A 20,915-nucleotide genomic window follows, 5' to 3' on the forward strand; every position below is an offset into this window, starting at 1 on the left:
GAACACTAGGCAAGGGAAGGGTGATAAGAACCAAGGGTGACAGGAAGCCTGAAGTCCAATAAGACAAAGGGCACCCTAGAATGTCTGGGTTTATGACCCGAAGAGATGACCCAAGCCACGAACCCAACGCAGCCCTCCTGGGAAGCAGCCGCCTTGCTCGCCACCCTGCGTGGGCTGCTCATCCCAGGACCAGGCTCCCATCAGCTGTTGCGCTCGATGTACATGTACGAGAGGCAGAATTTATCTCTTCTATTTGTGTTCTAAAAAGGGGAATGAAGGGAGGGGCCAATATGGAACTAACAGAAGGCTTCTTTTCATCTACACTGCTCTTATCACTCCTTAAAGGCCAATATGCCCAGTATCTTACTGATTAAGTGGCTAAGAGCAAACCAATTTAAAAACACAAAGCCAGATAGGCTTCTAAAAGTTTGATTTTTAGATCTGAATTTTTCTTAATTGCTATTTTTCTAAGATTGACTACTTTTTATCATGTTCTCATGAAATAAGCAAATAAAAAGCTCTTAAGTAGAAGTAAAATGAAAAGTTTCAACTCGAACTCCCAAATTAACCAGGCCTGCCAGCCACCCAGTCAGCCTACCATCCAGTCCCAGTCTCCAAGGACTGGCGGAGAGAAGTTCAGCCTAAGTCCAGAAATATCTCAAGTCACAATGCAAGCAGCACCAAAGCCAACTTCTACCACAGCAAAGGCACACTCATTTAAACTGACGGAACACAAAGCGTGTGTCCCAGGAGAGGGCACACTGCGAAAGGGCAGGAGACTCAGGCCCACAACCCCTTGTCGGTCCCTGCAGGGGTCTTGGAACCAAGGAAATTAGGACCATGTCACCCCTCCTACTCCAGAACCCATACCCCATGCCCACCTCTCGGCTCCTAGTGTCCTCCCTCCACCGCACCAAGCTCTCACCTCCAGGCCCCTGGGCCCACCCCCTGGTGCCTGATCTGGGCAGGTAAGCTCCTGCCCTGCTTTCCAACCTGCTCCCCTTCTGGCGCCCCCACCCACCTCCTCTCATTACCTGAACCACACACCACACCACCTGGAAGCTCCATGCAAGTCAGCTGGATCGCCTCCTGACTCGGCCCAGTGCACCCAATGTCCACCAGCTCGGGGCACATGCCCCTTAAGGGCAGGCAACCAATTCTCCAGTGAGCCACTGCCATGAAGCTCAGCCCCCAGCAGCAGTACATCCCAGCTTCCTCATCTACAAAACAGGACTCACGTGTGCTAGCTCGCTTTACAGGGTCACCATGCCACACAAATGGGACAGGTGCAAAGCACAACTGAGAACGAACAAGCCATTCGCTCCGGCGTCCTAAGAGCGCGGCGCATCTTGACTTGGGAGTACGGGAGAAACCCACACGGATCTGTCACTATTGTAAGTAACATCTACAGTTACGCAGAGCCCAGCCCAGCATGCGGAGGTGGCCACACATCTCCACAGCTGTCCGCGCCAGACCTGCCCCCTGCCGCCGGGCGCCTCAAGGACGGCCTTTCTGTTCCACTTGCCGCGCCGCACTCAATGGCGTCTAATCATTCTCGCGCTGGGTTTTCTATGTCAAATACATACCGCGAGTTCATTCTTAAATTTCAATATCATTAATCATCCAACATTCAGCATCTCAGAACTCCGAAATTTGCATTTCTACAATGGTGGCTTTGAAAAAAAGGACATAAATGCAAATGTTCCACACACTGTATAAGAGTTTTCAGAGAATTGCCAAAACAAACCATCAATGCTCCATTGATAGTGAATTTTCCGAGCTCTTCATAACGACTGAGCATTCGTGGTTTTTAAAAGACAAAACACAATTTGAGGATTTAAAAAAAAGAGGAAAAAAAAAAGTGGGTTGAAAAAGAAGTCGTTACGTCTCCATCATTTCCAGAACAAACCTTGACTGATTGAGATCCCAGATAATGATGGCATGGGGGACCGGGGATGGTGGCAGTTCGGGAGCTGCGAATGTTCTTGTGTGGGGTGCTCCAAGAACGCCTGGCAGACCACCACTGCAGACGGGAGCCGCACCAGGGTCTCTGGAAAGCTTTCCTGTAGAAGGCAGGCCAGTGCAAGATGCGCGGTGTCCCCCATCTGAACCTTGGCTGGGACCAGTGAGGCAATTCCTGCCGCCCGCCCTGAAATATCTGCATTTGGCTGCGCATCAGGAATGGGTCTGACTCCCCCCATGCCCCCAGCCCGTGTCCTCAGGGCTCAGTCTTTCTGCCTCTGCCCAGCACTCTCCCCGAGTTCATCAGCCACTGGGGGCTCCCTCACACTTTTCCAGAAGGTCTTGAAGCACTCTCCTCCAGCTGTCACCGGCTGCTCCCGTCCTCTGGCAGCCAAAAACTGAGGCTGTGTCCCCTTCACCTAAGCTACGGGACTCCCAGCACCCCTCCTCCAGGCCTCATGCGAGGCCACTCCCAGCTCCCCAGCTCTCCATCTGCCGCTTGAGGCCCAGGCCCTTGCTCAGGGTCCACGGCCCACCTGTCACCAGCGGCTCCAAACCAATGTCTTCCCTGTGTTGATGACATGTCCTCAAAATGCATTTCCTACCCTTAAAACTCTGGAATATTCCTGAGACATTCAATCATGGCAAAGCATGATTTCAATGACATACAAATGTTCCTTTCTGAGATAATTTCTGTATTAAAACCTAAGAGCCTTGGCAGCCAAACTGGCTGAAACAAACAGACTCAAGTTCAAACAGAGGGACAGCAGAGTACACAGAGGAAGGAAGCCCAGAGCTCCAGCTCAGACCAGCCAGAGGCATGGCCTTGTCCCGGGAGACGTTCAGATTCAAATTTGACGACAGTTTGAAGAAATCAGACTATGTCGAAACTCACTAATCACTAAGTTATTGTTAACACAGTCTTCCCAGCTGCTTTTATGTGGATGGGGTATTTCACACTGAACAAAATATTAAGAAATCAAAGAATGGTCCAAATTAAAACACTGATCTTAAATACACAAAGTTTTCCCCAAAATAGTTCTCCTGCTTTTAACCCCATATCATACACCCTCACAAAGAAAGATACAGGGAAAGACAGGACACTCGAGTGACTCCACTGCAGGCCGGCTCAACCGGTTTTCTAGCAAGAGCACGGTTTGGGAGACCACACACGAATCCTCGAGACCCCACTGCAGGCTCCCTGGGATTTACAAGGAGGGCGGAGGAAGAAGGGAGCCTTTGCTTGTCCTGCTAGGAGGTCCACATACGCGTCTGGCCTCCATTCATCCTGCACCAGGGACTCACCTCCGGAGCAGACACCCTATGTCCCAATCAGGCCATCCTGACCTGTTCGGGCACATCCCTGGAGGGGAGAGGTGTAGAGCACTGCGTTAGGCGAGAAGCCTAATGTTTTCAGTACCTGCTCTCATTCTTCTCGCTATCAAAGAGGAGTTCTAGCAGGCTGGATCGCCCAGGCCTTTCCCCAGGCTGCTCATCATTAGGAATAGTTACTCAGAGCCATAAAACCCCAACAGCTAACAGTTTTACGTCAGAGAACCAGGGCCTGGCTCTGGCAAAGTTCAGAAAGCACAGCAATAAAATCATACCGCATACCTCACCCAACACCAGCGGGAGTTTTAAAGAAAAACAGGGAAGAGAAAAATTATACATATCAAACAAAAACGTCATTTTATCATCAGGGCAAAGGCAACAGACACAGCCAAATGTGAGAGGAGGGACCACATGGGGCTGGGCTCTCCCCAGCCTGGGGGGGGGGGCGCGCCACACGGCCACACAGGAACACGGCAGAGCAGGGACAGCCGGGGGACGGGGGAAGGCAGGCACCCAGCCAGGGACACTGGAAAGGGCACAAGTGAGCCGTGCGGGCGCATAGACAGAACTCGTCCCCTCAGGCTCAAGAAAAGTGATGAAGGACACCTACAAGTTTCCCATTCCAAAGAGCAAACCGAACAACTAGTATTGCCCTTCTTCCCAGAAGGCCACGAAAAATGACATAAATACAAATTCAAACGGATGTATGGTAAAGCTAGACAATGGGAAGATGGCAGTGTCAATAGACAGAAACTCGGGGGAACCTCCTAGAAAATACAAATCCCAGAGGATCGACATGAAGGGAAGCCAAGCGCTAGGAGCAGAACCTCACCCGGGCGGGCCACAGCCTCGGGAAGGAAGGGCAGCCACGACGTGGCCCAAATCACAGCCCACCACAGGGCCACTGGTGTGCCCATGTGTGCAGGGCTGCTCTGGGGGGGAGGGCGGGTCCCTGAGAAGACCCGTGGACTAGGAGAAGAGGGAACGCCCGGGGGCTTCAGGCCCACCACATACCACGGCACACGTCCACACTGACCCAGGAGGGACGAAGCTCTGGCCTGAAGGGCAGCGGCAGCCCTGGGCCAGCTCCCACTCTCCGGAGACCCCCACCCACTGAGAGGGACAGGGACACTGACGGCAAGGGGTCAGGGGGTCAGTGTGGGGGGAACAACACATGGTCAGACAGGACCATGACTCCAATAACCATCAGTGGGCAAACTCCCTATATAAGAGGCCAAGGCTCTCGGGAGAACAATCTGGAAGGTTAAGGTGAGTGTGTGGAGACAGGTTGGTGAGCTAAAGAAACCAAGGACAGGCTTTTAAAAGACATAATAAACTTTGGGGCAAAAAACATTAAGGGAAGAAAAATAGTATGTATTTTATTCAGAGGACTGAGCTACCAAGAGATATGGTCATCAATCTTTAAGTGCAGAAAAACACACTGAAACATACAAAGCAGAAAATGGTCAGTAACATGAAAAAAATATCGCACATTTTTGTAGAAATTGAGCTCAAAACAGAGTAAAGCTTCACTGACTTCCATGAGTCAGTGAAGTTAGTGTGTAAACAACACAGAGAAGACGACATGGGTATAAGTACACGGTATGTGTGAACAAGGAAACTGTGTGCACATACAGATCTCCTGAGACACAGAAACAGGAACAAAAGAGCATTCTTTCTCTCCAAACGCGTGGGCGGCATGGACTAGATTTGACTATCTGTACAAAAACGTGCACCCCGTGTGCATAGTTACGTAAATTCAAACAATCGTTTTTCTCTCGCATACTGACAACAATGAAATGGACCGCATCTACCCCAGCACTGGGGCAAATGGAGAAAATTCTGGGTGCTTGTGAACCTTAACTAAGAAGGTAAGCTGAGACTGTTTCTGGAGCAACAGAAGAACGGACCTGACCTTCACGTCCTCCAACCTAGCAATTCTACTTCCTGGAATTGGGCCCATGGAGATACGTGCAGAAGCGTACAGACAAACACACGTGCAGTAACTGTGGGATGCCGATTTGGGTCTGCTATCCTAACCACACAAGCACCCATGGACAAGCTATCGAAAGTAAGTGACGCTTGTGTATGTGCAGACATCAAAAGATGCTCACAATACATTACAATGGGGAAAAAGGAGAACACAGAACCCCACATATGGAATGACCCCACTCTATTCGAGTGTTTGCATGCATGCCCCTCCGTGTTCACCCACAGGAACAAGCACACCCTCAAGACGGCAGCAGCGCGCTCTGAGCCGAAGGGAGAGCTGGGCACCACCCAGTGTCTCTTTTACACACTTCGATCCAGACGGCTTAACTCTGTTTTATGCTTTGTATCAATCAATACACAAACCATTTACATCAATAAAGCTTTCATATCTAAATATAACTGGGAATCCTGCTCTCTGGAGCTTCTGACAACTCTGATCAGAGCCAAAGGAAGGCATGAGAATGTTCTGGAGCAATCCCAAAGGGAGAGACCCAGATCCTAAACCTCTGGCTCCACACCACCAGGCCAGGCCCGAGGCTCGCTCAGGGACGTGCCAACTCTGACTGGGTGAGCCCTTGCCTCCCCCCACTGCGTGGATGTAGGACAGACCCGCTATCCAAGTGCCCTTCGAGCCCACGTTGCCCTGGAAGAGGCCGCAGCTGGGTGGACAGTGCTGGCTCTGCAGGAGGCCGGTCCTGTTAAACAGGTCAAGGCAGTGCGCCAGGCTTTAACCAGGTATCCACACTGTGGTTCTGCAAGAGGATGAATGTAGGTGCCTGTGACACCCTTCTAAAGCTAAGAGCCCCATAAACGTGGTTGCTAATCCATCTGGCCACTTAGCTCTGTAACCTGAGACATGTCACTTCTTCCCTCCAGGTCTGAGATTCTCAGGGCACTAGGAAGACTACGTGCATGCCAGGACCTCTGCCGTGCCTCTACAAAGCGTGACCTGAGGAGCAAATCCTGGGGCCACCGAGGCAGGTGTAGACCAGGTGCTGCCTCCCAGACTAAGCCCAGGGGCCCCAACACAGCAGCACTCCCACCCCGCAAAGTCCCCTCAAAAACAAGTAATTAACTCAACAAATCAGAGATGAACCTAAACATCACCTTGCTAAGTACAAGTCTCCTCTCCTAGCATCATTGGAAACCACATGCCATCTGTATACGTGCAAATCAGAGCCAAAGACACGACCCTGAACCCCTGAGACGAAGAGCCCACGATCTGCTCTGCACCGGGCGGGCACGCACTGACCACAGCCATGCTGCGGGCCAGCGCAGTCACACGATCTCATCTCCTAAAGGGAGAACCCGGCCGTCCAAAAGAGAAGGACGGGGGTCACCTTACCTGGACGGCTTTGGGAGCTCATTGCTAGCGTCTACTCCTTCAAGCAGTTCAAAACGGCTCACAACTTCCACGTAAACGACAGCTCCAAAGAGCCCCCACGTTGCACGGACACATATAAGTACAGCCGCAGCGAGTGTTGGCGCACAGCCGCAAAAACTCCCCGTCGTGCTGACCACGTCTCACAGGCCGAGTCATCCACGAGGCAGGCAGGACTCTTCCGTGGGCTCTCGGGGGGTGACCTGCGTGGTTAGAGAAGGAAGAGCAGGGTCAGTGAGGGGGTGAGGACTCTCGTGGACAGCAGCATCTAACTAGGGAAACAACGTGGGTGTTCACGTTGATGCACTGCGGGAGGAAAAGCCGTTCCGGGTGGAATCCGTTCTGCTGACACAAACCACATGGGGGTTTTGTTCGTTAACAGGTGTGAAGACACGTCACAGAGCAGCGGTTCTCAGCCTTGGCACCAGCACCACCAACCGGCCCAGCCCACCCCCACCACATGTGGCCGGGCCCCTTGCCCACACATCTATACTTCGTGGGGCTGTGGTCCCACAGGCCACACTTGGCTTCTGCACGAGCTGCTGCACCGTGTGCAGGCCCCTCCCCACCCCCCCACCCCTGTGTTTCCATCTTCATAATTACCGCCCTCCCCTTTTAACTCCAGTTTCTGACTATAAAAGTAATCCATGCTCATCATAGCGAAGCGTTTCAAGTCAACCACGATGCTGGCACCAGAGGCCAACACTCACTAAGGCTCAGACCTGTCTCGCTGATGTTTTTCTCCGCCCTTTGCCCACTCTACAGCTGTGTGTCCTCTTCTCTGCGCTGCTGTTACAGCCAGGAATGTCCCCAAGTCACTCACAACTCCCGGTCACACCACAACCAAGACTGCTGCCTACTCCATCCATGACAGAGGATGGCCGTCTCCCTCCCTCCGAGGACTGCCCCTGACCGCCTCAGGTGGCACTGTCCTCAGGACCAGGTACGGGACGCGCGCCGCCAAGTTCACCAAACCCTCTCCCCAAGGCCTGTCTCCTCTATGGAGCACCACCACCTGGCGACAAGCATGAGAACACCCAGCAACAGGTGTTGCCTCCATGTGGAGGCATCATGGGTGAATTCTTATATACTCGCCTCTGATCTCTGACCATCAGAAAGTGGAAACAAACTGTGACTGTGGTAACTATGGAAAACCTCCTACTGACCCTGGTCCGAGGCTCCTCTGAGGCCTCTGTCACCTCCTCCTCGAATGATGTGACAGATTCCTGTTCTTGATTAAATTTTTCACAATCCTTTCTTTGCCCATTGCTTATACTCAGAGAACCCTAACCAGTCCATCAGGAAAATGACCGCCACCCGAAGGCTAGCCATTTCAGTGGTTTCCATACCACGTTTCCATAACTCTGTGATCAATATCCTCACAACTGCTGTTCAGTATCTGGTTGTTTCCCTAGGAAACACAGTGACCTTTACCTCAGGTTCAGACTTTTCATTCATCTCTTGGCCAGAAAGAAACACCTCTGTCTCGAAGACAATGTAAATGGTTTCTCCTGCAAATCTCTGACGGCTCAGCACCCTTCACACAAAGGTCCCAGCGTGGCTGGGTATAAAAATCTGAGAACACAAACCCTACTTCTCCCTTGAAACCTTTAGACCTGGCCCCACCCTTGGCCCTGCAGAACCCCCATGTCCATCTCCTTCCTCGGGGACTTCTGGGGACTGAGCTTGGATGCCACTGCTGCTGTCATTTCCTTCTGTCTGGATTCTGCAAGAATGTTCTTCTTTCATGTTGAAATTCGGAAGTGTTGTCAGAAGATGTAAGAACCTCTTTTCATTGATTTTGCTCCAAACATGAACCTTTCAATACACACAGGTCTCTTTTCTGCTCAGAAGAAAGCTCTTCAACTGGATTTGGATTCCTATTTCGGGGAAACTTGTGCTGGCTTCCTCAGAGACCCCTCTCCTAACTGGCTGGTATCGACCTCGGCTCTAGCCTCTCCCACCACTGGCACACCTGCTGTTTATTCTGCGTTCCTGGGCATCTTCTCAAGTATGTTCTCCACAGCACGGCTGCTATTTTCCACGCTATCAGTCTGATTCCTTATGGCCTCTGAAATAGATTTTAACCTCAGACTCCCCATTTTCAACCAGTTCCCTTCACAACCCCTTCCTCTATCTCTTCCGCTCAGCGTAACCCCTCTTCCTCACCGTCCATGGAGCCACGTCTTCTCCCTGCTAAAGTCTTTTGAAATCTCTTTTTTCTGCCTCTGACTGTAGACTGCTTTCGGAGGTATATTCGTCTTTTGCGTTTCTGGGTATTTTCCTTTTCACCACATTCTAGGAGACCCCATAGGGGGACTTTCTGTTCATTCATCCTCACATCAGAATAGCTCCAGTCCAGACCTGGGTTTTGCCAAAAAGCCATGTGTACCTGCTCCTTCCCCATCCTGCGTCCACTGTAATGTCGGCCAAAGTCTGCTGCTCACAGCTACACCCCTGGTCCCCAGCCCAGTGCCCAGCAGGCTCTAACCCCATGCAGTCTTGCCAGACTGAGACGGACACTCTTCCCAATTGCAGATGAAACAGAGGACAGGAGCTTCTGCTATGCTACAACAGACGTATTCTGGAGGAATCTCACATTCTGCGACACTACCCTAAAAATGCCAAGGCATCTGAAAAAATACAAGGTTGGAGTGGACTGCTCAAAACTGCGATTTAATAACTGGGACACCACAGAAATCAATAACAACACTCATAAAAACACGACCACAGTGTTCGTTAAAAAAAAAAAAAAAGACGTGTAAAATTCCTAATGAATAAAAACTCCTGCAAATGTAGGATCTTACCGTGGCAACACTTTTATGAGGGAGAACAAAAGCAAGAACAGAAGTCTCAGAGCCATGGAATCAGGGACAAGATGTTAGACACTGGAGAAAACCGTGAGCCAGGGCACGTGGCCAAAATGGGCAGGAGGCAGAGCCGAGGTGGGAACGGGAGCGAGCACACGCGCAGCACACCACTGCTCCGTAGATTACCACGCTCAGCGTGACATCTCTCCACGTGCAAGCCCTGCTCCCTGATAACAGAAAGCATCCATGTGCAGGAAAAATCAAGACTGGCCTGGCTCAACTCATGCACCACACACACCTTCTCCCCTCAACTGCCAGCCCGTGAGCCCGTATTATGAAAGTGAGCTTTGTCACAGGACAGGGCTTACGTGAAGTGGGCTCCCTTCCTGGTGCTGCTAGAGCACCACACCCAGACCCAAGGGCTTAGAACAATAGAAACTCACTGTTCCCAGTTCTGGAGGCACCCAGGTTTCCTAAGTCTTCGATCAACGTATCAGCAAGGACATCCACCCTCGGAAACCTCGAGGGAAACCCTGCCTGCCTCTTCCCAGCTTCTGGTGGTTGCTGGCAATGTTTGATACTGCTTGGCACGCCGCCTTTGCCACCACACAGCTTCTCCCTGTGTCTCCGCCTTCACATGGCCATGTTCTTCTACAAGCACCAGCCGTGTTGGATCAGGGGCTCAATCCCCTCAGCAGGACTTCATCCTAACTGATGACATCTGCAACAACCCTATGTCCAAATAAGGTCACATGCTGAGGTCCTGGGGGCTAGGACTCCAGCCTTTCTTCTTGGGGAGGGGGAACACGATGACACCACCTAGCCCCTAACAGCCGGTAGGCACTGCATCATGGGCTCTTCCTGACTGCTCCCGTACCAGCCTACCCAATGCCAGAGGAACTTGAAGGTTCCAGGAAATAATGCGCCTCTCATTTCACAATCCTCTCATCAGACCTCACCATGTTCTACGCAGACCAACTCTTTCTGGACTACCACTAGCAAGGAGGACAACACCTGGAGCACAAAGGCACGGGGCTTGAAAAGCTGCTCACATGCCACAGGGACAGCTGCCCAGTGTCCTGGCAGGTTTGGGGGTGGGGGGGAACAGCACAAACCCCAGGGAATGGTGGGGATGGAGGGTTTCCTTCACGCTCTCAGGTGAGCCACTGATTCCACCGTTCAGCTTGGTTTCTCTGGCTTCAACTGACTCCACACCCTGGGTCTTCAGGGGAAACCAGAGAGGCCTTTCCAGAAACATCTAGCCAGCTGTTGGTTTGCAGGATAGCAGAATGCCCAAGAGCACAGGCACGAGAGCCAATGCTGCCAGGGTCCCGGGCTCGGCTCTGGGTCTGAATCTCAGATCACCATCTTAGCAAGTGAACTTGAGCAAGTTCCTGGCCCACAGGAACGGGAATGAAGATGGGGAAAGAGCACAGTCCTAGAGGTAGCACTGAACATGGAGAGAGGAGGTCATGCACTCTAAACCGTAAAACAAATCTTCCCCAAGCATTACATGCCCACTACATGCTGCCTACAGGGAACCCACTTAAAGTATAAAAATACAAATAGGTTAGATGGACTTCAATCAAGTGAGAGTCTGCCTTCAGCTCAGGTCATGATCCCAGGGTCCTGAGATCAAGTCCCGCATCAGGCTCCCCGATCAGCAGGGAGCCCGCTTCTCCCTCTCACCCTCCTCCCACTTGTGCTCTCTTTCTCACAATCTCTCTCTCTCTCTCAAATAAATAAAATCTTGAAAAAAAATGCAAATAGGTTAAAGGTAAAAGATGGAAAAAGATAAATTATGGAAATACTACTCAAAGGAAAGCTGTCACAGTTACATTAGTATCAGACAAAGTTTAAAGAAGGAATATCGTCAGGGATAAAGAAGGGCATTTCATAACGATAAAGAGACACAACTGACCCGTTTCTGCATCCGGTAACAGCGCTTCATTTGTGAGGCAAAAATTAATGAAAATGTGAGGAGAAATGGACAAATCTACAATTATAGTTGGAAATTCCAACTCTGTTCTTAGTAACTGCTAGAGCAAACAGACGGAAACTTAGAGAGGACTGGACCACAACGGCGCTGACAGGGCACCATCACCAACACAACGCTCGTTCCTCACGTGGTTTCGAAAGTGCACACGGAAAACCTGACGAGATGGCCCAGCTCTGGGGCCATAAAACAAGTCTCAGTAAATTTAAAAGAGACAAGTCAAAGATACAAGCATGTTCTCAGACGAAATTGAAATTAGAGATCAAAAACAGAAAGACAGCTGGAAAACTGATAATACAGATAATACACTTCAGGGGTCAGAGAGAAAATGAGAGCAAAAATCAGAAGGCACTGCTGACCTATCAAGATAGGCAGTACGTGGAGATCTGTAGCATCGAATGCCCACACTAGGAAGGGAGGGATCAACTCCACGAGCTCAGGTTTCACCTTAAGCAACTATAAAAAAAGAAAAAAGTATACCCAAAATAAGTAGAAAAAAAAAAATAACAAAGAGCAGAAAAATTAGAGAAAAAAAAAGAAATTAAAATCTGATTCTCTGAGACAATAAAATTGACAAATTTTATTTTTTTATTCCTGAACTGATCAGGAAAAATAAAGAGAGAAAGAAAACACAAATTAATAATACCAAGAAAGTGAGAAGGGATTAACTACAGACCAAACAGATAGTAAATGGACAATAAGGGAATATGACAAACAATTTTAGGCCGATAAATCTGACAATTTAGATGAAATAAACAAATGCCGTCAAAGACCAATACTAGGGAAGTCACTCAAGAGCGAGCGCAAGACCTCTCGTCCTCATGACCCCTGGACCCCTCGGGGAGCCTCCCTGAGCCACAGAAGGCAGGAGCTGGAGCTCCAGGGGTAGGGCGCCTTAGAGCAAAGGCGCACCTGTTGGAAGCTCCCGGCTGCACGCCAACAGAAATGCACCTGGTGATCCAGGCAGGCGAAGGAAACTCCCAGAAGGAAACTGGGTAGCTGGAAAATCGGGTGGGCACCCGGAGACAGGAAGTGATGGACAGTGCCCAGAGGATGCTTGTCTGAGACTCCTCTTCCCAGGGGCCCCAGCTGCTGGGCAGCGTGAGTCCCCCTGGCCAGGGAAAGGCAGGACATCTTGCCTGGCAGCCCCACAGAAGTGAATCTAACGAGCAAGGGGTTGCTCCCCAGAGAGAAGCTGCCAGGCTGTTACCAGAGTAGCAGAGGGGCTGGGCAGCAGACGCCACGGAGAACCATGGGGGAGCGGGAATCAGACCATGGCCAGACCACAGGATCCTTCCAGCTGCCCACCTTCCCACCACAGGACCCCACCAGTGTGGCTCCAGCTGGCCTATGACGGCATGTTGGCGGGCCTGGCCACGAGTTCCATGAAAACCAGCAAGACACATCTGTACCCTTGGCACCACTGCACTGGCATGGGAGGGAGTGCCGGGCAAGGAGGCCTGAGCCCTGTCCACCTGGCAAGGTCACAGTGAGCTGGATGGCCCTGGGGCAGCCCCTGTGACATTCCTGGGCTGGAATAACTCACTGAAGTTTCCGGGGGCCCCCATGGGGCAGACACCACAGGAAAGACGGCTCTGCGGCCCCCAGCAGCACTCCCAGCCTCACACACCCGAGGGGCCCTGAACACCCAGGCACAAGGCCCGTGAACTTCCTGTGCCTTCCCTCTGGGGAGCTCCCTCGTCCCCAGAGTCACCCTTCCTGGGCCCCTGGAGGGCAGTCCCCACCCCTCTCACACACTGGTCCGGCCACCCTGCTGTCTGACACATCCACCTGCTTGATTTTTCACTGGCCGCCGCGGCCAGCCCAGGCCGGACGCAAGCTACCGCCCGCGGCACCGGCAGCCTGGCTGGTCCCTGAGGCTGGGGCACACAACGACGCACTGAACGGAACGACCTTCTGAAAAGTTGTCCTAAATCCACCTCAGAAATCACTTCAAAAGGCAACTGCAAGAGCAGCAGTGCTCAGCCTTCTGGAGGTTCTAGAAGAGAAGTTTAAGGTCACATCTGACATCAAAGGTCTGGTGAATCCAGGAGCGGGTGGGGCTGCAGGAGGCTCTCGGCCTCAGTGCGGGTTGGGCCTGCATGAGGAGGGCAGAGCCCAGGGTCGCCCAGAGCCCCTCGGCCCTCAGGACATCCAGGCTAAGTGAGGAATGGCTGTAGCCTCAGGCGGGTGCTGGGACTCAGTGCAGAAAACCAAGGCCTCCAGGCCCATCTCACAGCTGTGAAGTCCATTATACTCCCTGAAAAGAAAGCTCAGCGCCTCCATCCCACCACGAAAGCGACCTCTCCTCCCTGGTCTCAGAGGAGAGCCCACCAAAACTGTCTGACCTGTGCAGCCATATTCCTTCCCTCTTCTTACCAGGGCCACAGGCATGTCTTTAGGTGGAAGGTTTCTGAACAACCCAATGCGATATTCACAATATAAAAACAGACTGGGAATTTACTATTTAAATAAAAGAAAATTCAAGCACAATATAGTTCCTTTGATCTCAGTGTAAACATCTAATGACATTTGACTAACCAACAGATTATCACTTTTCTAAGAAAACCCAGAGCAAGAGTACTAAGATCTCCAAAATTCCAGGAGCCTCAGGTTTCTGAAACCCTATTCTCGAGGAACAGTTGGAACTAGAATGTGTATGTCTCTAAAGTATATACTTGGAATAAAATTAAACAAATGCCGAACATATTACGATGAGACACAACTGCTTTTATGACTGCATTCTTTCCTGATTTATGACATGAATTAAAGACCACATTTGGAAGGGTGAGCAGAAGACTCTGGAATTCTGACTCACGGCACCTTTAGAACGATGGGCCTGGGCACTCCATGCACTGGGAAGTCTCTGACACGGAGCGCATATTTATATAAAAGACATCTCTTTCTTTATTTGTATTTCTGCCCCACATGAAATAAATGGAAGTAAATGCGTCACTACAGCGTAAGTGTGTGCTAATATTTCCTTCACCAAGTGTCGGAATCTAGGATTACCTATAGTTCTTCCCTCCTGCAGCTGCCCTTAAAAATTGTAGTTGACCTAATTTCACAGAACAAGCCATAAACCTTCTAAAGAGTCAAAGTCTTCGAAACTGTAAATCCTTAAAGGAACGTTCTTTTATAAAAACCGTATTAGGTGACCGCAAAGAAATGCGGCCGTGCATTTCTTTTTGTGCATTGCCACAATCCTCTGCACCCCGTCACATGTGTCACATGGGCACAGAATGACCACAGCTCAAAGTCCGAGCTCCTCCCCACCACAGCCGCAGTCTGCCAGGCTGGTGGGAGCACAGCAAGCTGTTTGAGAGCAAACACAGAGCCAGGAGCTGCACAGCACGGCTCAGACCACAGCACCCCAACACAGGATAGAGGGCACACACCATCATCTGGAGTCGGGAATGAAGCCAAGAGGCCCCTCTCACGGTCTCCACTCCACACCATCCCAGAGACGTCAGCCAGGACGACACAGCCAGAAGAAGTGAAGGGCACGAGGACCGGAGAGGACAAAGATACTGCATTATTTACAGATGGTATACAAAACCCCAAACAGGGCACAGCCACTATCAATGTTCCTATGGGAACTTCACAAGATTGCTGGGCCCAAGGTCAATGTACAAAAATCTACTGTATTTTTACAGACCAGCCAAAAAAGAGAGAGAGAGAAACTTTGAAAAAAGATACCATTTACAGTAGCATCCAGTATTGGCAAATGACCAGGTGTAGCTCTGCCCGAGGACTCGTGAGAACTTTGGACATTAACAGGGGGAACATTAGCAGTGAGATTTAAGATCTAAGCAAACAGGACAGCACACCCTGCACCCAGACTAAGTGATCCTCAGTGAGATCTCAGTCACCCTCCCGCCAGAACCTGCTTGAAGATTGACAAGTATATTGTACATTTTACATGGAAGTACAAAGGACCTGGAACAGCAATCTTGAGGAAAAACAGACACGGAAGACTTATACTACTAAATACCAAGATGTATTATAAACCTATGTAATTAAGAGGCTGGCAGAAGAATGGGCACCATAAGGAACAAAACATTCTAAAAGGAGGCCAACACAAATACAGTAACATCCACAGGGAGAGGGGGGAATAGTGCTTGGGCCACAGCAATCTACATGGAAACAGAGATGAGCCTGGACCCAGGCAGCACCTCGCCATGGAAAATGGCATGAGATGGAGCACAGAATCAAGGTCAAACAAGGAGGACAAGCCTGAAAGACAACAAAAGCATAGATCTGCAGGCAGGCAAAGATACCTTAAATTGATTTAAAAACAACAGTGTTTAAGAAACTGACAATGAAGGAAAGAAAATGATACCTTTTACTGCATCAAAATTAAGAATTTTCACGTGTCAAAAGACCAGCAGAGGAAGGAAAAGGCAACCCAGACAGAGAGCAGAGAGAATCTGCCCAACACACACCCAACGAAGGGCTGCTGTCCAGGATATAGAAATAATTCGTTTAAATCATTAAAAGAAAGGCAGACAACCCAAATAAAAAATGGGCAAGAAATGTGAACAGACACTTTTTTTTTTTTAACAAAAGACGATCTCAAGTGGTCAATCACCACACGAAGAAGCACTCGGCGTCTATGATCTCAGGGCAACACACATTAAAACCACAAGGGCACCCTACAGACGGCTGAAACTTAAAAGGTGTGCAGAACTAAGTGTTGGCAAGGCCGCGGAAGGACTAGAACTCGCATGCTCTCCCGGGAGGGAAAGTGCTTAGTGCATGTACCAAGCCAGACCTTCGCAAGCCTGTTCCCCAGCAAAGCCACTCCCAGGCACATACGCAACAGGAACACGTACAAGAACGACACAGCAGCCTTATCCATGAGAGCCAAAGCCTGGAAACCTCCCACAGGCCCATCAACAGTGGAATGTATGGACAAACGGTGGCACAGACCTATCAGAACAAACAGCATGCACGACATGGACATATCACATGATTGACTCTGGGCAAAGAGCAGACAGACACACCAGAGAACACGCTGTGTGCCTCCATGTACACACAGTTCAGAAGCAGGCAGAACGACTCTGTGCTGTTAGAAGACAGGACATTTGCCCTTTGGAATGAGTGGTAGGGAAGCAGGCAGAAGGAGGAAAAGAGGGCTTACAGAGTGTGAGTCATGTTCTGTTTCCTGATCCTAGTGAAGACTGGTGAGAGGGTTTACTCTGGAAACTCACTCACCCACTCTGGAACCCTTCTGGCCCGGAGACAGAGGGAGAATCATGTACTCAAAGGGCATCTTGCAAAGAAAGATCCAAACTAATACCTACCTGGTGGGTCCATTCCCCTTACACTATATTACTATGATCTGCACATACACAGGAAGTATTTGCCAAATTACCCTTCCTGAGACAGTTACACCTCCCAGAAATAGGACAGGACTCATCCTGTGTCCATGACGATACAAACATGGCGACTCGAACTCACAGAATGGGTGGAAGTCCCAAGGAGGACCCAGGTCAGGGTATCAGACAGAAAAAAATACCCATGAAATAACTGTTAATGTAAATATTTTCGAATAAATAGGTAATTTGAGCTTAATTAAAATTAATTTAAATTTTAATAAATTTTAATCAAAAAACCAGCTCTTGATGGAGTGATTTTTTTCCCCAAGTCTTATTTATATGGCAAGCTTTATTAACAAGCATTATTTTCTTCAGCAAACATCCTTAATGAAATATAGGCTGGAGGGTTGAGCAATTACGTTCTGGAAGAGCGCTGTTTTAGGACAGACGGTCATGTAGAAGACTTGAGGTTTTTTCCCCACAATTTGTTGGGACTGATTTATTTTTTAGCTTCAGAACAGCCTCTACACTTGAAAGTAATAAAACACCATTTCAGTGTGTTCTAAGAGGAGTAACATATGAAGTATTTCATGAAATCTGAGTAATGCAGGCTCTACCAAGCAGAGCCCAGATCCTTCCACCTACTCAGGAGGCCACAGGCAGATGGTGGAGGGTAAAGGGATAAAGGCACCAGCATGGGCAGCGAGCAGCAGGTCAATGGGGTGCTCCCCCAAACAAGCACTCGAGCACATGCTCACACACACACCAAAACACCTGCACACACAAGCACACGAACACACTTGCACATGCACATACACGAACACGCCTGCACACACATGGGCTCAGAAGCATGCGCGTGCGCACATACACGCACACACAAGCACACACAGGAACAACTGGCTGTCAGGAACAAAAGAAAATGGCCTCCCAGCTCTCCAGATCCTTTTTCCAGATGGCTACATCTAGTTACTGATAAATAACCGTATCTTAGTTTTAACGTGTATAAACTGCTTGATAAAATAAACTCTTTAGATTAAGGGTTCAAATGGATAACACACCCAGGTAAAACAATACTGGTCTTCGTTATCTGCTAAATAAAATAACTTTAGTGGCAAAGACTCTGGCTGGCCGGCCGGCAGGGAGCCCCAAGAAAACTTGATGGATCATTCAGCAACAAGACAGCCCTGGCCAGGGGCAACCCAGGCAGAGGGCTGCAACCCCCTGAAGGAGAACAGGACTCCGAGCGGGACCCGGGGTGCCCCCAGGCAGGCCACACGCAGCTCCGTAACCTTCCCACAGCTCCCAACATAAACACAAGTACATAGCACTTCACCAGCAAGAAGCCAGGAACCTGCCCTCACTGACTGTCCCAGGAGAAGGAGAAACAGCTCGGTGACAGGAGACACCTCCATCAGCCAGATGACTGGTCAACTCCCATTAATAAAGGTTAAACCTCTTCCTGACCCTATGCTCAACCACAAGGAAACCACCATGGTACAAGAGTGGTACAAGGTCCCTGGGGGTCCCCAGGGCCTCTACGGGAGGTGGGAGAAGTCCACACTCTTTTCATGGTAACAATAAGATGCTATTCGCATTTCTCACCCTTGTTTCCTCATGGGTGAACCGTGGAGTCTTCCAGAAATCATGACAGATTAAATGCGAGAGGCAGACAGGAGAATCCAGCTGTCTTTCACCAAGCCAGACGTTATAGAAACAGGCAAAAATGCTAAATGATGCCTCTCTTCTCCCTCCATTCTTTGTTTTACATAATAAACAGTTTTCATAAAAAAATACACTGCCGTATTACTATGTGATCCATTTAGTTTTAAATGGATATTTCCGTAATTTCTGTGTTAGTTTCCAATGTGGTAAGTACCCATACACATAAGCCATTTAAACAACCGCTCTCTGGGGTCCGGTCTGATTTTCAAGAACATAAAGGGATCCTGACACCAGAGTTTGAGAACCGTGGCATGCAGATGTATCCCCAATAGTCCCGCTTAGGAGACAGAGTTTGGGATGTCCGGGTGTAGATACAAGAGATAGGAGTCAGCAGAGGTGAAAGCACTCCCTGGGAGGAATTAGAGGACCAGTGATGGAGGGCATGGGAGGGGATTGTGCACTGACCTACAAGCCAAAGCAGACTCCCACGTGCTGTGTACCACCCCACGGCTCTGTGAAGGTGGCCTCTGTGGGGCAGACTGACCTGCTTGCCAGGTCTCGACAGGCTCCACCAGCTGCCTCGCCGGCTTCCTTCTGGACAGAGAGTGGGGTCCCCAAGAGGACAGCAGGGTGAAGGGGCAGGGCCGCTGCCACCTAAGGAAAGAGGTACACAGACATTCCACCTGCCACCAAAAGCCGGCCTCTCCTTTACTATGTCTCAGTATCTGGTGATGCACATTCCTCCCCTACTGGGTGACGTGGGGCTGTCACAGGTCCCCACGAACCTGAGACAGGGTTCCTGGGAAGGCAGCATGTGCTGCTTGCCACAGGGAGGACTCTGTACCCGGAGTAGGTTTTCCCAAACCCCAGATTCTCTGGACTCAATGCGAGTGAACCCCTGTGAGTCAGGCACTACTGTGTGAAAGGGCAGAGGGGATCCAGTCACCCCGATGTTCCCCCAACTCCAGCTACCTGGGTCAGCAGCACCAGCTGACCCATCGAGCAGAACCCAGGACCCATGGACAATGCTGGGCACCTCTGTTGCTGGGTCCTTGTCCAGTATCAGGAGCCCCAGCCAGAGTCAGAGGGGAACCGGAACCGGCAGCCCCGGCTACCAGCTGTCTCCCCTGGCTGCCAGCAGAGGGGAGCGTCAGGCACAGACTAACTCCTGGTCCAGACACAGGTGTATTGGGACCAAAGCTCGGCTATATGCAGGCTGGCGGGAAGAGCAGCGACCCATAGGAGCACTGCCATCAGACACACGAGGGGCCCACACTGGTGGCCATGGCCGGTGTCCCCACCTCTCATGGTGACCCCACAGCAAGCGCCCCTGGGCCTGCTCTGACCCCAGAACCATGGCCGTCAGTGCAGACGTGGGGGCTGCAAGTTCCCACTTTTCAAACTCACTTACTGTTGAAACTGTCCATTTAAAGGAGTATTTTTGTTAAAAGGAGAAATGTGCTATTTTTATTTAAAAGTACAGAAAAAGCATTGCAGACAATCAAGACGTGGAATTAACAGTCAACCTCTGCCCTCCTTCTGATGTCCGCCTTCCCAGCACACACTCAGGGACAGTCATCCACCCTTCCCGGTGGGCCTGCAGCTGCTTCCACGGAACACGCAGAGGGCCGTGGTTACCCTTGGACAAAAACCCACCCAAGCAATGAACTCAAAGGAAGAGGGTGTCACGGTGGACAGAGGGCAAATACGCTCATGTGCCATCTGTGCCCCTCCAGCATGGACGTCCCACGTCCCCCCCGGGACAGAGAGTCTCAGGGCTGCCACGTCTGGGACTGCCACTGCTTTTTCCTGGGAAACAGCATGGCTGGCCATGCACTTCGCCAGACGAGTTCACGCTTCTACCCTGGACACCTGTTACTGGCAGGTTCCCGGGTGTAGAATCCTTATCTTCCCAAAGGGCCACATGGGGAAAGGGACTCTACAATACAGACATGACACTAAAGCACCTGACTGACAACAGGGGATGAAGGGGAAAGGAGAAAACCCCACGTTCTGAGAAAGTCCGAACTGGAACAGAACCCTGGCCCCACTAGGTCAGGAGCCCAAGGCAGAAGCCCAGGTGTCCTGGCACAGCCCTCTTTGGGTGACACCATGCCGAGCAGCCCACAGAGCTCCTCACGGACAGCTGCCGGACACCCGGGGGACGGAAGGGCAGGGGCCGGGTGACAGCCATGACACTCAGGCTCTTCCCTCTCCTTGGGACCAATCTCTGCATCGCTCATGCTCTCCTTCTTGCAGGGTATCAGTTCAAAGTCATCCTCGGGATGCATTACAGACAGCTAAATAAATCATTAGAGTCGCCACAAGTGTCAACACAGTGCTATCTCCTAATTGGATGGCTGACAGCAGCTGTGGTGGGGACCCGGCTCCGCCTCCCCACCCGGGAAAAGCCACGACCCACAGCAGGACCTCCCACACAGCCCGCAGTAGCCAGGCCC

The 20,915-nt window shown here is 50.7% G+C and overlaps 1 protein-coding gene across 1 annotated transcript in view; it reads right to left on the minus strand.

Annotated features, from left to right (window-relative positions):
- HDAC4 (histone deacetylase 4) overlaps positions 1-20,915 on the minus strand; it is a 281,806-nt gene that overhangs the window by 241,016 nt on the left and 19,875 nt on the right. Inside the window, exon 2 of the mRNA XM_032857625.1 lies at positions 6,632-6,870. Within this exon, the coding sequence (XP_032713516.1) occupies positions 6,632-6,653 (22 nt within the window). The 5' untranslated portion in view covers positions 6,654-6,870. The remainder of the gene's footprint in view (positions 1-6,631; positions 6,871-20,915) is intronic.

The sequence above is a fragment of the Lontra canadensis genome, unplaced genomic scaffold, assembly GCF_010015895.1.
Source record: "Lontra canadensis isolate GAN:19392208 unplaced genomic scaffold, GSC_riverotter_1.0 scaffold13, whole genome shotgun sequence".
NCBI lineage: Eukaryota > Metazoa > Chordata > Mammalia > Carnivora > Mustelidae > Lontra > Lontra canadensis.